This window comes from Dipodomys merriami, unplaced genomic scaffold (genome assembly GCF_024711535.1).
Source record: "Dipodomys merriami isolate MVZ:Mamm:240054 unplaced genomic scaffold, mDipMer1.0.p SCAF_19, whole genome shotgun sequence".
Classification (NCBI taxonomy): Eukaryota; Metazoa; Chordata; class Mammalia; order Rodentia; family Heteromyidae; genus Dipodomys; species Dipodomys merriami.
In genome coordinates this window covers 28,666,343-28,682,926 of record NW_027203270.1, presented here as the reverse complement: position 1 = coordinate 28,682,926, position 16,584 = coordinate 28,666,343, and the positions used below count along the sequence as shown (strand labels likewise).

General features: G+C 39.8%; 1 protein-coding gene across 2 annotated transcripts in view; it reads right to left on the bottom strand.

Annotated features, from left to right (window-relative positions):
- The window catches only part of Fbxl20 (F-box and leucine rich repeat protein 20), a 69,920-nt gene that overhangs the window by 32,479 nt on the left and 20,857 nt on the right, over window positions 1–16,584 (bottom strand). For both annotated transcript variants that reach the window (XM_070028140.1, XM_070028141.1), the window contains exons 2-3: window positions 1,789–1,850; window positions 633–687 (exon numbers count right to left, since the gene is read on the bottom strand). In XM_070028140.1, coding sequence (XP_069884241.1) covers window positions 633–687; window positions 1,789–1,850 — 117 coding nt within the window. The remainder of the gene's footprint in view (window positions 1–632; window positions 688–1,788; window positions 1,851–16,584) is intronic.

The window sequence follows — 16,584 nt, the reverse complement described above, 5'->3', positions numbered from 1 at the left end:
CCTTCTTTTCCCCTCCCTGTCCCTATTCTCTCTGGCAGTCTCACTAAAACATTAAAAGAAGCTGTCCTGGTTGTGTGCTAGTATAATCCTAGTTACTCAGGAGGCTGAGATCTGAGGGTTGTGGTTTCAAGCCAGCCCAGGCAGGAAACTCCATGAGTCTCTTATTTACAATTAAGTACCCAAAAATTACTTAAGTGGAACTGTGGCAAAGTGGTAGAATATTAGCCTTGAGCATTAAAAGCTCAGAGACAGTGTCCAAACCCTGGGTTCAAGCCCCAAGACTGGTAAACACTCAAAAAAATTAAAACGTGTTTTTTATGTTTCTGGTTTTTGTTTTTTGTTTTAATCTAAGCCTGGCCTTATAATTTGCATTGTCAATGTTTTTTTTTTCTAACTTAAAATGGTTCCTCTGTTTATATTATGCAAATAGGAGTCACAAAATGTTAGAGACAGTATATATAGCAGAATCCTACAGTATTACAGGGGATGGATGTACCACGAGTAAAACGGCATCCTTTGATACATAATAACATACAAAGATAGCATGTAAAATAAATGGTTAGCCTGCTGTATAGGCTATCATTCTCAGTGTCAGGAAGAGATCCCCTGGTAACCATGTCAACCATTCTTACCCTAGAGACCTGAGCACAGCGACACAAAGTAACAACATCCAGAAAAGAAAATATCCTAAAAGAGAGGAAAAACATTATTATATGAAAAGTAGTTTCTACCACATAAAGGCAGAGCTTCAATCAAACAAACATGTTAAAAAAATAAGTGAGCAATTTATGAAGATAACACTGCTCTTCTAAAACATAGCTGGGCGCTGGTGGCTCACCCCTGTAATCCTAGCTGCTCAGGAAGCTGAGATATGAGGATCTCAGTTCAAAGCCAGCCCAGGCAGGAAAGTCCGTGAGACTCTTATCTCTAATAAACCACTAAAAACTGGAAGTGGCGCTGTGGCTCAAGTGGTAGAGAGATTGCCTTGAGCTGATGAAGAGCGCAAGGACAGCGCCCAAACCCAGAGTTCAAGCCCCATGACGGACAAAAAACAAAAACAAAAACAAAAACAGGAGAAAGTGACCTTTTACTTGATAACATACATGTGAATTCAATTACATTAGGGATGACAAATGATTTCTAATCCATATAGAAAAAGTGTTACCAGGCAGAAGTCTTGAAGCATTAATCTGAAAAAGGAGGACTAGATTCCTACTCTACAGCTAACTTTAAATGTGAAAAGCTTCCTAGTTAGCTTAAAAGAAATAATTGTTGTTAGCTTAAAAGAATATAACTTTTGCTGTTTAGTGACCAAAGGCTAGTCATAGTATTTTGGAACTTGAAATAAGCTGAGTAATAATTGTATCAGGCTGAGCACTGGTGCCTCATTCCTCTAATTCCAGCTATTTAGGAGGCTGAGTTTGGAGGGTAAGATCTGAGGATCAAGTTGGAAGCCTGCTCATGCAAGGAAGTCCATGAGATTCTTATCTCCAATTAACCACCAAAAATCCAGAAATACAACTGTGGCTTCACTAGCAGAGTGATAGCCTTGAGCAAAAAAGCTCAGGGACAGTGCCCAAGCCAGGCCCTAAGTTCAAGCCACAGGACCAGCACCAAAACAAACTAAAAGGAAAAGTAAAGAAAAATAATAATCTGATAATTATAGACAACTATATATAAATGAGAATTAGTAATATAACTGCACCTTTTAAAATATACAAAAATATACCAAAAAACAAATCAACAACACCCTCTTCCCAACCAAAAAAGAGGAGTATTCAGACTTACCTTAACAGTAGTTCTTTGGGAAGTTTTTTATTGATCACAGCTTCATCACTATTTGAGAACATCTGTAAACACAAAGCCATTGTGTCAAAAAGAAGCCAGGTGCTGGTGGCTCATGTCTATAATCCCAGCAACTCAAGAGGCCAGCCCTGGCAGGGAAGTCCATGACACTCTTATCTCCAATAAACACTAAAAAACCGGAAATGGCACTGTGGCTTAAGCCGTAGAGCGCTCACCTTGAGCTGAAGAGTGCAAGGACGGTGCCCAAGCCCAGAGATTCAAGCCCCACGACTGACCAAAAAAAATTTTTTTTTAAAAATTACTTAGAATGTTCAACTCAAGAGAAGAAATTTTCTAAGGCAAAAACTATATGGTGTTACCCTATCACCTTTATCGATAAGGAAACTGAGCTACAAAAGGTTTACTACTCAAAATCATATTACTAAGGATTATGTTAAAATAAAATTAAGAAGCTAGGCATGGTGGTGCATGCCTACAACCTTAGCACTCAGAAGTATAAGGCAGAAAAATCATGAATTCAAGGCTAGCCTTAGCTACAGAATAAGACTTTGTGGAGAGCAAGAAAGAAAGAAAAAAAGGAGAGAAGAAAAGGAAGGAAATACTAAGATGAGTTGAGTCCATAAACTTGGCTTATATTTTATTTTTCCAGAAGGTGTTCAGAAGGTGCAACAGCATAATTATTTTGTGTCTTATATATCATGCAGAAAAATAAAGCTTCCATAAGGTTATTTATTAAAGTCTGTTTTCTTCTAGGGATAGAGATCACCCAGGACCTTGAACATGCTAGACAAAATGCTCTACTAAGCCGGGCGCCAGTGGCTCATGCCTATAATCCTAGCTACTCAGGAGGCTGAGATCTGACGACTGAGGTTCAAAGCCCAGGCAGGAAAGTCCATGAGACTCTCAGCTCTAATAAACTATCAAAAAATCGGAAGTGGCACTGTGGCTCAAGTGATAGAGCGCTCACCTTGAGCTGAAGAGCGCAGGGACAGCACCCAAACCCAGAGTTCAAGCCCCATGACCGACCCCTCCCCCCCCCCCCAAAAAAATGCTCTACTAAGAGTCCACCTCTGCCCCTGAGCTTTTTTACTCAATGCTAGCACTCTACCACTTAAGCCACAGCTCCACTTCAGGCATATTGGTGGTTAACCGGAGTCTCACAAACTTTTCTGCTTAGGATGGCTTCCAATCATGATCATCAGATCTGGTAGCTATCATACATAATCCTAGAACACAGAGATCTGAGGATTGTGGTTTAAGGCCATCTGGAACAGGCTATTCTGTGAGACTTTTATCTCCTGTTAACCCCAAGAAAGCCAAAACTGTGGCTCAAGTGGTAGAATACAGGCCTTGAGCAAAAAAGCTATGGGATACCACCAAGGCCTGGAATACAAGCCCTAGTACCTGTACAAGGAAGTAATGGGGCTAGGTGCCAGTAGCTCACACCTCTAATCCTAGCTCTGAGGAGGTTGAGAGCTGAGGACCACAGTTCAAAGGCAACCCCAATAGAAAACTCTGTAAGACTCTTTATCTCCAATTAATTACCAAAAACCAAGAAGTAGAGCTGTAGCTCAAGTGTAGAGCACTAGCCTTGAAATCAGAGTGAATGTGCCCAGACACTGAGTTAAAGTCTCAGGACTGGCACGGGGGGTGGGGGGGTTAGGGTAGGGGGAGTGGGGGGGATGGCTTAGTGGTAGAGTGCTAGCCTTGAGCAAAAGAAGATCAGGGACAGTGTTCAGACCCGGAGTTCAAGCCCCATGACTTGCAAAAAAAAAAAAAAAAAAAAAGGAGCCAATTACCAGTGGCTCAGACATGTAATCTTAGCTACTCAGGAGGCTGAGGTTGGAGAATTGAGGTAGGAAGTGAACTCTGGCAGAAAAGTCTACAGATTCTATCTTCACAAGCTTGGCTGGAGGCATGATTCCATGCAGAAAACAAGAAACACTTGCTCTATGGTGACCCCTGCTGCTCAAAGTTACCAGTCATCTAATTATTCTTCAAGCTTTATAGACAGACCAGAATTAATTTTTAGGTAGCATATAGCTAGGGAGAGAGAAGGCTATATTATCCTGTAAGCTTTGTATGTTATGGTAACTTAGTCCTGGCCAATGAGATAAAAAGCAAAAAGTGATGTGTGTGATTTTTAGGAGTATCCTTAGGAGAGGATGTGCCACTTCTTTCCTTTTCAATTCTGTCCTCAGAATATTTTAAAACAACTGGTACCGCATCTTGAGTCATGAAACTGAAGACCACAGTTTTAAAGAAAAGCAGGAAGCCAGAAAGTTTCCAAATTACTGCAGAACACAGCTTAAAACTGTCAACATCCTCACATTATAGGAGAAAATAAATTTCTATTATTTTAAAGCCAATTTTGATTTCTGCCTCTGACACATACAGCTAAAGTTACTAGTGTATTTTCTTTCATTTTTTTTTCTTTTTTTGGGTCGTGGGGCCTGAACTCTGGGCCTGGGTACTGTCCCTCAGCTCTTCAGCTCAAGGCTAGCACTCTACCACTTGAGCCACAGCACTACTTCCAAATTTTTTTTTTCTTTTTCTGCTTATGTGGTGCTGAGGAATTGAACCCAGGGCCTCATGCATGCAGGGCAAGTGCTCTCTACCTCTGAGCCACCTTCCCAGCCCACTAGTGTATTTTATTTTGATCTTAAAATTATCTTTCAAAAGATGAAAAATTATGAGGATTGGTTGCACAATATTGTGAATCTACTTAACAATACTGTATAATACTTAAAAAGTTAAGATGGTACATCTGTTAGAAGTATTTTATCATCAAAAACTTAAAGGTGTTTTCACATTTAATAGCTGTTAAATAATGTTATATCTTATAGTTAAAAAATCAAGGGCTGGGGGCTGGGAAGGTGGCTCAATGGTAGAGCGCTTGCCTTGCATGCCTGAGGCCCTGGGTTCGATTCCTCAGCACCACATAAGCAAAAAGAAAAAAGCCAGAAGTGGCGCTGTGGCTCAAGTGGTAGAGGGCTAGCCTTGAGTTGAAGAGCTGAGGTACAGCGCCCAGGCCCAGAGTTCAGGCCCCACAACCGGATTTAAAAAAAAAAAAAATCAAGGGCTGGGAAGTTGGCTCAGTGGTGGAGTGCTTGCCTAGCATGCATGTCCTGGGTTCCATTGCTCAGTACCACATACACAGAAAAAGACAGAAGTAGATTGTTAGCCTTTAGCAAAAGAAGTTCAGGGACAGTGCCCAGACCCTGAGTTCAAGTCCCAGGACTGGCAAAAAAAAAAAAAAAAAAAAAATCAAAAGCAAGGTGGTGTGTCAGTGGCTCACGCCTGTAATCCTAGCTACTCAGGAGGCCGAGATCTGAGATCACAGTTCAAAGCTAGCCCCAGCAGGAAAGTCCATGAGACTCTTATCTTCAATTAACCACCAGAAAACCAGAAGTGGGCTGTGGCTCAAAAGGTAAGGCACTAAAGAGCTCAGGAACAGTGGCCAGGCCCAGAGTTCAAGCCCCACAACCAACAAAATAAAAAAAACAAATAAAAGAATAAACGGGGCTGGGAATGCAGATTAGTGGTAGAGCGCTTCTTCATGAAGCCCTGGGTTCCATGCCTCAGTACCACATAAACAGAGAAGGCTGGAAGTGGTGATATGGCTCAAGTGGTGGAGTGCTGGCCTTGAGCAAAAGTGCCGGGGCCCGGACTTCAAGTCCCAGGACTGGCAAAAAAAAAAAAAAAAAAAAAAAAGCATTTTATGGTATCTCTGATGATATATAGTGAACAAAACCAATGACAGGTACTCCACACAGCAATCCCAATCTCTTATGAGCCCAAAATCTCAAAACCAGCTTAGATGATATGCTTCACATCAGAAACAGCGAAAAAGGATTTTGTCTAGATGACCATAATAGGACTTTGTTTAGATGACCATAATACAAATGGAAACCACAGTGCCTAGAGATTGCTGAATCAATAAATGTTATTTATGCCCTAATCCCTTTTTTTGTTTGTAAATTCTCAGAAGACTTTATGGCCTTTTTACTTTATATTTCTTTCTTTCTTTTTGTCATGGGGCTTGAACTCTGGGCTTGGGTGCTATCCCTCAGCTCTTCAGCTCAAGGCAAGCGCTCTACCGCTTAAGCCACAGTGCCACTTCCGGTTTTCTAGCAGTTTATTGGAGATAAGAGTCTCATGAACTTTCCTGCCCGGGCTGGCTTTGAACGGCAATCCTCAGATCTCAGCCTCCTGAGTAGCTAGGATTACAGGCGTGAGCCACCGGTTCCCGGCTTTATATTTCTATGGTAGTTACCTACAAAATACATAAAAACAAAAACAAAATGCTATAATAAAAATAATTTATTACCCATTTAATCTGTGAATTACAAAAGAAAAAATATAGCAAAAGGTTGAATATTATTATACAACAACACAATCAAATACTTAAAGAAATGATGAGCTGGTGGACTGGCTCAAGTAGTAGAGCACTTGCTTTTATTTATTTATTTATTTTTTGGGTCCGGTCATAGGGCCTGAACTCTGGGCCTGGGCACGGTCCCTCGGCTCTTCAGCTCAAGGCTAGTGCTCTACCACTTGAGCCACAGCGCCACTTCTGGCTTTTTTCTTTTTGCTTATGTGGTGCTGAGGAATCGAACCCAGGGCCTCAGGCATGCAAGGCAAGCGCTCTACCACTGAGCCACCTTCCCAGCCCCGAGCACTTGCTTTTAGCACAGTACTACACAACACCCACACACACAAACACCTGAATAATCAAAAAATAAAAACAAAACATTTGAAGGAACAAAAGAAGTTTGGGAAGCTAGAAGCCAGTGGCTCATACCTGTAATCCTAGCTATTCAGGAATCTAAGATCTCAGGATTTTAGTTCAAAGCCAGCATGGGGAGGAAAGTATATGACATTCTTACCTCAAATTAAACACCAAAAAGCTTGAAGTGGAGCTGTGTGTGGTAGAGTGCTAGCTTTAAGCAAAAAAGCTAAAGGACAGATCCCAACTCGAGTTCAAGCTCCATTACTGGCACACGCACACGTGTGCACGTGTGTGCATGTGCACACACATAAGCTTTATAATGGTATAATTCACATACATAGAATTCAATGGCATTAAAGCATATACTTTTAACGGCTTTTTGTAAATTTTATTTATTTATTTTTGGTGGTGATGGGGTTTGAACTCAGGTCTTGGTAAGCTATGTAAGCCTTCTAACTTTGATTGGAGGTAAATCCCCAACTCCATATTTCTACTTTATAATTTTTTTTTTTTTTGTTCAGTCCTGGGGCTTGAACTCTGGGCCTGGGCAATGTCCTTGAGCTCTGTAGCTCAAGGCAAGCACTCTACCACTTGAGCCACAGCACTACTTGTGGGTTTCTGGTGGTTAATTGGACATATGAGTCTCACAGACTTTCCTGCCTGGGCTGGCTTTGAACTATGACCCTCAGATCTCAAAGAGGGGTGTGAGCCACCAGCACTTGGTTATATAAACTTTTAATACCATCAAAATCTCTAATGTCAAACCACAACCAGTGCCTGTACTATTCCCAGTCTCAAGCAACTAGATTTGTCTTTAATGATTGTTTTTCATATTAATCCACATTAATTCTACAAAATGTAATTATACAGTTTCATCTTTTATATCTGGTTGTTCTTACTCTTCATTAGTATTTTTTGAGGTTCATGCTGCTGAAGCATGTTATTTAACAGTCTGTTCCTTTTAATAGTATTCCAGTACCCTGTTGCTTACCCACTAGCTGATAGAAATTTAGATTGCTTCCATTTTTTGCCTATGGTGAATAATGATGCTATGGTCGTTCTCCAACAAGTCTCAGGATAGAAATATGTTGCTCTTGATAGATTCTCAGGAGAATCGCTGACTCATTCACTAAATTTATGCAAAATATTTTCGAAGGGCCATACTGGTGCTTAAGCTTAGGAACTCAGACTTACTAAGTAGTAATTTACAGTATGAAGCCCATTATTGAACTAGTTTTTTTGTTTTTGTTTCGCTTTTTTGTTTTTCCCTTTTGGGGCAGTACTGGAGATTGAATTCAGGGCCTTGTGCTTGCTAGGCTAGTGGCCTATTATTGAGTAATATCTCCAGTCTCTTTTTGCATTGGTTACTTTTGAGCTAGAGTCTCCTTTATGCCTGGGCTGCCCTTGGCTGTGATTCTTCTACTTCTGCGACCATATGCCACTGGTCCAGCTATTGTGCTTCCCCTCTATCTAGGATAACAGTTACTCAAAGCTATTGAGAGAGATTGGCTTCATATGTGATCCCTCAATTTCCATCTTGCAAGTAACTAGGACTATAGGCTTGAGACATTGTTGCTTGGCTGCGCTGGTTATTGTTGAGATAGGATCTCCCTTACAGCTTTGCCAAGCATCTGGAACATGATCCACCTATTTTTGACTTTCTATGATAGCTGGGATTATAAATATGTACAACTGTACAGAGCTACTGGTTAAGAAGAAGTCATGTGTTTGCCTAGGCTAGCCTTAGACTATGAAACTCCCAATCTCAGCCTCCCAAATAGCTAAGATTACAGGTGTGAGCCACTGGCACCTGGCTCAATCTATACTTTCTGACTAAAGTGTTTAACTCATTTACAACTGGTTGGACATGACTATTTGTGGTCTATATGTCATATCATTTTTAAAATATGTCATATCTTTTCTAAGTCTATTCCCCTTTTACTTTTATTCTTTAGATATTTTTCAATGTGCCATTATAGTTTTTAAAAAACATATATTTCCTCCTTATTTTTTTAGTAGGTTCTCTAGCAATCACAACATGTATCTTAACTAGTCACAATCTATTCTACTTCAGAATACTACTAATTTACTTTCTGTAAAAAACTGCAATAGAACTCTACTTCTCTTTTCCTTTTTGCTATTAGTACACATTACATACTTATAACTCAAAATTACAGTTTTATCTTATGCAAATGCCTTTAATTCAGTTAAGATAATAAAAGAACAATTTATTTATAGTCTTTTATATTTACTTCTATAATTAACATTTACAATGTTTTTTCTTCAAGTCACCATCTGGTATCCTATCTTTTCGGTTTGACAAATCTTTAATAGTACATGTAAGGAAGATCTGCTAACAACAAAGTGTCTCAGAGCTTGCTTATTTGGAATGTTTTTTATTTTACCTCCATTTTTTTCCCTTTTGTCACTGGGGATGGAACTCAAGGCCTCATATTAGGCAAGTGCTCTACCATCAAGTTATTCCCTGGCTTGCCTCAATTAGGATTCTCCAGAGAAAGAAAACCAGTTTGAGATATATAGATAGATAGATTTATATATCTATATTATATATCTATACACACATATGTATATATATATATATATATATATATATATATGTATGTGTGTATGTACCTAACTACCTATTTTACAGATAAGAGCTTGCTTTCTTCTCTTCATGCACATAGCTTCACACATTCATCTAGACAGCTACAGTACTATTGAGTCTATTCTGAGTGTGTTCAAGCCTTACTGATCACCAAGAACAATATATGGATGTTAAGATCCACTAACAAAAAACTGGAGGCATGGCTCAGGTGTAAAGTGCCAACTGTGGCTGAAAATTATGGGAGTTGGGCATGTAACTCAGATGTAGAATATTTGTTTGGCATGTATAATAAGGCCCGGAGTACCATCCATGGCACCAAAAGAAAAAGAAACAGCCAGAGGCCAGCTCAAGCCTGTAATCCTAGCTATCCAGGAGATATAAGGATCAAGTTTCAAAGCCAGCCTGGGCAGGTAAGTCTATGAGATTCTTTTTTTTTTTTTTTTGGTCTGGTCATGGGGCCTGAACTCTGGGCCTGGGCACTGTCCCTCAGCTCTTCAGCTCAAGGCTAGCACTCTACCACTTGAACCACAGCACCACTTCCAGTTTTTTGCTTATGTGGTGCTGAGGAATTGAACCCAGGGCCTCAGGCATGCAAGGCAAGCGCTCTACCACTGAGCCACCTTCCCAGCCCAAGTTTGTGAGATTGTTATCTCCAATGAACCACCAGAAAACCAGTGGTGCTGTGGCTGAAGTGTTAAAGAGCTACCCTTGTGCAACAAGGTCAGGGAGAGAACCTATACCCTGAGGGCAAGTTAAAAAGAAAAAAGGAAAAAGAAAAAAGCAGGGTTCTGAAGGTGGCTCAGTGGTAGAGTGCTTGCTTCGGCATGCATAAGGACCTGGGTTCGATTCCTCAGCACCATTTAAACAGAAAAGGCTGAAAGTAGAGCTGTGGTTCAAGTGGTAGAGCATTAGCCTTGAGCTGAAGAGCTGAGGGACAGTGCTCAGGCCCAGAGTTTAAGCCCCACAACTGACAAAGATAAAAATAAAAAATAAAAAAACGAACACTGGAAATTAATTTTTAGGGATAAATGCATGGCTCAAATGGTAGAATAGTTGCTTAGCACATATGTGTTGGTTCAATCCCATACCACACACAAAATCCAGTAATAGTTACTTCTTTTCCTAGATTTCATAATTCATTTTCTCTCTATTCTGTAAAATTTGTTGCTTGCTTCAACTACAACCACCATAGATTAGGTGTGATATTTGCCTTCAATTTATTTGATATGACATGAAGAGTTCTACTATGTCCAACAAGGCTCAAGAGTATGAAACTTTTGTGTGATCAGCTCCAAATCAAGTGAGCCAATTTTTTTTTTTCTTTTGTCAGTCGTGGGGCCTGAACTCTGGGCCTGGGCACTGTCCCTCAGCTCTTCAGCTGTATTCTAGTGCTCTACCACTTGAGCCTCCGCCCCACTTCTGGCTTTTTCTGCTTATGTGGTGCTGAGAAATTGAACCGAGGGCCTCATGCATGTAAGGCAAGCACTCTACCACTGAGCCACCTTCCCAGCCCCAAGTGAGCCAATTTTTGGCAGTACAACTACTGGCTTTCATGGCTTGTTATGCTCTGAGAGCAAGGATGATGGAAAATATATCCTATGCAAAACCACCACAGATTCTCAATCTTTTTTCCGGAGGTCCAGTAGGTTTTATTCTTCAAACATTTCTCCATTGACAAATGTCTGGTCAATGTTCAGAGTATTGTAATTGTTTGACTTTTGAAAAATTTGTCCAGTTTATCTCGACTAGCTGGAGAAAAGATTTGTTTCCTAACACAAACGTCTTTTATTATGAGAGGCAGACTGGGATTTAGACTTAAAACTATTAGCAGAGATATTATCAATAGAAAAGGCAATCCATAGAACAGGACAAAGTATTTTCAAATCACACATCTGATAAGGAGTTAATATCCAGAGTGTATAAATAAATTCTATGAGCCAGACACTGGTGGTCCAAGCCTGTAATCCTAGTTATTCAGGAGACTAAGGTCTGAGGATTGTGGTTCCAAGCTAGGCCAGAACAGGAGAGATTCTTATCTCCAATTAGGCACCAAAAAAAGCAGGAAGTGGAGCTCTGACTCAAGTTAAAGATGTTAGCCTTGAGGAAGTGGCGCTGTAGCTCAAGTGGTTGAGCGCTCGCCTTGAGCTGAAGAGCTGAGGGACAGCGCTCAGGCCCAGAGTTCAAGGCCCATGACCGACCAAAAAAAAAAAAAAAAGATGTTAGCCTTGAGCAAAAAAGCTCAGGGACACTGCCCAGGCCCTGGGTTTAAAACCCAGGAGAGACACACACCCAAAAATTATATAATTAAAAAAAAAACCTACAAAACCAAAAATCAAAACTCAACTAAAAAAATAGGCGAAGGACTCAAATAGAGATTTTTCCAGAGAGCTAATAAGCAAAACAAAAACAAACTTTTTCAACATCAATAATCAACATTAGCAAATAAAAACCATAATGATACCATGTTATGCTTATTACAGAGCAATTTTTAATACAAACCACAGCAACCACAAAAAAAGCAAAGTAACAACTCTTGGTTGGGATGTGGAGAAACTGGAACTCTAGTACTAATAATGATGTGGCTATGGTGGAAAAGAGTATAATGAGACCTCAAAACATTAAAGCAGGTCTAGGAGTGTGGCTTAGTGGTAGCATGCTTGCCTAACATGCATGAAACCCTGGGTTCAATTCCTCAGTACCACATAAACAGAAAAATCTGGAAGTGGCACTGTGGCTCAAGTGGTAGAGTGCTAGCTTTGAGCAAAAGAAGCTTAGGGACAGTGCCCAGGCCCTGAGTTCAAGCCCCAGGACTGGCAAAAAAACAAAAACAAAAACAAGAAAACATTAAAGTAGAATTGATACAACCTAACTATTTCTCTTCGGGGTATATACTCAAAAGAACAGAAGACAAGAGACTTAAAACAGGTGCTTGTACACTTGTGTTTATGCAGCATTATTCTCAACAGCCAAAAGGTAGGTAGGTATCTATTTGCAGATGAACGGATTTTAAAAAACCATGTCAGGGCTGGGAGATTGGCTCAGTGGTAGAATGCTTGCCTTGCATGCATGAAGCCCTAGGTTCGATTCCTCAGCACCACATAAACAGAAAAAGCCAGAAGTGGCGCTGTGGCTCAAGTGGTAGAGTGCTCACCTTGAGCTGAAGAGCTGAGGGACAGTGCCCAGGCCCTGAGCTCAGGCCCCACAACTGACAAACAAAACAAAAACAAAAACAAAAACAAAAACCATGTCATACACAAACTGCACATGTAATCCTAGCTGCTTGGGAGCTAGAAGTGGAAGGACTGCAGTTCAAGGAAAGACCAGGCACCAAAGTCCACCAGACTCCATTTTCTTGGAGGTAAAGTGGATATAGTGGTACCTGCCTATGATACCAGAAATTACGTACATTAGATGGGTCACAGCTCAGGGGTATACATGACCTGGTGGGAAGTTAGACCTTTTCTTTTTATTTATTTATTTTTAAGTTAGACCTTTTCTCAAAGGGCTGGAGGCATGGCTCAAGTGGTAAACGACAAGCCTAGCAAATAGAAGGCCTTGAATTACAGCAGCTTAACACAACAAAACATTTGAAGAAATGAGGAGCTGGTAGAGTTGCTCAAATGGTATACTGCCTTGCTTTTGGCATAGTACTACACACACAAAAACAGAATAAACAAATACAAAATTTAAAATAAAGTACAGGCCCAAAGAGCCTTATCTGTGTTAACAATATATAGGGTTTTCTTTGCAGCCTCTGGGCTTGAACTCTGGGCCTGGCAGTCCCCAGCCTACGCAGGTCCCAAGACTGACCAAAAAAATAAAAATATTTTTCAGATTTATTAGCATAATTAGTGGTACAGGGAGATTCTATTGTCACACTTCCATATATGCATATAGTATACCCTTTGCCCCATCAACCTACTCCATTACTCTCCCTTATTCCCTGCCTTCTTAAAACAATTTCAACTGGTTCACTGTTCTATTTTTAAGCATGTATCTAAATACTTTGTGCTTTAGATGACTTTAGAATTAAAACGAACCCATTTTAATAATTTATGTGTAATGAAGCCTTCATGAGAAGTGAAAAAGGACAGAACTTGCTTCTAAATAGTTAGTTGAACACATCCAAGTTTCTCCTAAGAAAGAGTACAGAAGCTCTATGTCCCTTTTCCATATCTAGTATCTATTTATCTGTACCCTTTGTAATATAGCTTAAGTGGTAAATTTAAAATGTGTCTCTGAGTATGTGAGCTGCTCAAGTAAATTAATTGAACTGGAGGAGAGGGTTGTGGGAACTATGCTTCACATAGTCTGTCAGAACAGGTAAAATAAAGGGTACTTGAAAGGAGTGAGTCCTCCACTTCAAATATTCTCTTCAGGTAGATAGTATCAGAATTCAGTTGAATTAGAGGCTATCCAGTGGTGTCTCTACTCTACATTAATGATTGATTGCATGATGATGTAAAAACAGGAAAAGAGGTTTATTTTTCTATACAATCACTGTTTGGTCTTAACTTCTGACATTTGCTTTAGCCAAGAAAAATCACCAATTCCAATAAAAAAAGAAATTCAAAAATCTACATTCCCTTTTTTTTGGGGGGGGGGGAGTACTGTAGTTTGAACTCAGAGCCTTGCACTTGCTAGGCTAGTGCTCTACCACATGAACCATGGCCCCAGCCTCTTTTTGCCAGTCCTGGGGCTTGAACTCTGGGTTTGGGTACTGTCCCTGAGCTTCTTGGTCAAGGTTAGCACTCTATCACTTAAGCCACAGTGCCACTTCCAGATTTTTCTGAGTCGTCTGTTGGAGATAAGAGTCTCCCAGACTTCCCTGCCCAGGCTGGTTTCAAACTGAGATCCTAGGATTTCAGCCTCCTGAGTAGCCAGGATTATAGGTGTGAGCCAGTGTCGCCCTGCCTATTTTCCTTTTAGTCATTTTTCAGAGTCACCATTTCATTTTTCAGGGTCTCCATTCTTTACCCTGATTACCCTCAGATAGTGATTTGTGCTTTTCAAGTGGTTAGATTATAGCAGTGAGCCAACTGCTATACAACACCACTTTTGTTTATTTTTCAGCTAGGGTACTGATTTTGCTTAGGACTTGCCACTTAGGACTATCCGCCACTAGGACACCACATTATATCCAGCTTCTCTATTATTTTACAAATTGGAAAAGCAAACTTTTCCAAATGAAATATTTATAATTAACCAGACCAGAATTAAATACCCTTGTCCATTCTTCATAAACGTTTACAAATGTATGTGCATACTATGTACATACCTATAAAAGTAAAAGAAATAATGACATAAGAAAAATCGTATCTTCTATAACAAGGAAAAAATTTCATAAATCACAAAGGTGCAGAATTAAAAACAATTTTTACATTATTCCATTCCTTCACTCAAGTAACACCAGATGTTTTTCCAATTGGCTGATATTCTTGCCAGCATCTAAAAGTAAAAACATTTTTGTATGGCTAAATAAATCTAAAAGAAAATAAGTTTATAATTTCTCCACCCAACATCTTGTTCCTAGTAGAAATATAATTGCCTTTTAGTAGGAAACTACTGCCAATGCATTACCATGTCATGACTAAATTTCTCTCTACAAAGACATCACTAGATAAAAATACAAAGGAAGGAATACACTTAGAAAAACAGACATATCAAGTCAGAGGTGTTGCTGTGCAGCAGGATCACACAGTGAGACCCTATCTTAGCTCTTCCCCTCAAAAATACTAGAAAACAACACAATGAAAAAAAAAATCTGACAAATTACGTTATAGGTCAGACTTTTCTTCTTTGGACACTAACATTTGACTCAATAGCCCAGGTTTCTTACTTTGTTTACTTAACCAAAAATCTAGGTATACTACCAATTCTTTGCTCTCAGTTCAGAGTCAGTAGCTATACACTTTTATTTTATTTTCTGTTGAATATTTCTTCTACTTATTTAGCTTTAACCATTCTTGGCAGCATTCCTGGGTCCTGAGGACTTCATGCACTTTCAAAAAACTACTGGATATGTATGACTGGATCTCATGTTAAACTAGTGCTACTCAATCTTGGAAATCTTCCATGGTCCACTGAATATGGCTTTTGAAATATGAAGTGAAAAAAAAAAACTATTCAAAGTGGAAATATAATTTTATGTCCATTTCCCCAGTTTTCTCCCACCTATATACAAACAAGTTAACTAAGATGATGATACCACAAACCAACAACGGAATTTGCATCAGGATTAGCAGATTCCAAATCACAGATTCCAAAATGCCACAGGGTGAGTGATTCGGGAAAATAGTTTTTATTTCCTCATGTACAAACTCAAGTACTTGTGCCAGCAACTGGAAATTGGCAGAATCTGTGGAATTTTCCAAGATATATGTCAGACAGTACTTTTACATTTCATTCACAAACACTGTTATGAAAATATTTCCAAAGCAAAATTATTTTCATATATGAATCCTGTTATTTGTAGAAAAGGCATTCTCCTGTTTTAGATAATATAGGAAACAAGTACATACTACCCTAGATTTCCTAAGTGCATGCCAAAAATAACACTTTAAAGTCATAAAGGAACAAAAAGAAGAAAAATGATTCTTTAATGGGGGAGAAAGAAATAACTTTTGGAAAAAAGTGGTATAAAATCAATTGTCCAGACAGTGGTATATTATACAATCATGTGTTTGGGTAGCATTCTATATGATCCAAAGATTTAAGGAAAACATCAGGGTTCTCCGTGTCACTACACTCTATGTAATCTAAGGAGGTCTGATAATTGGGGGGGAGGGGTCCGGTCGTGGGGCCTGAACTCTGGTCCTGGGTACTGTCCCTCAGCTCTTCAGCTCAAGGCTTGAGCCACAGTACCACTTCTGGCTTTTTTCTTTTTGCTTATGTGGTGCTGAGGAATCGAACCCAGGGCCTCATGCATTCAAGGCAAACGCTCGACCACTGAGCCACCTTCCCAGCCCCCCAATATAATATTATCACAATATTTGTTTAAATTAATAATCACAGCCTGGCACTGGTGGCTCATGCCTATAATCCTAGCTACTCTGGAGACTGAGACCTGAATTTTGCAGTTCAAAGCCAGCCCAAGCAGAAGAGTCCCTGTGAAACTCTCATTTCCAATTAACCACTCAAAAATCAAAAGTGGTGCTGTGGCTTAAGTGGTAGAGCACTTACTTTGAGCTGAAGAACTCAGGGACAGCACCCAGGCCTAGAATTCAAGCTCCACAACCAACCAAAAAAAAAAAAAAAAAAGACTCACAAACTTTCCTGGCTTTGAACCCCAAGCCTCAGATCTCAGCCTCCTAATTACAGGTGTGAGCCACCAGCACTCAGCCCTCCCTTGCTTTTTAAGGGTATATCCCTAGTCATTTATGAAAAAAGTACACATGAGACTGAATTGGAGTCTTTTGCATGTCTAAAAAATATTAAC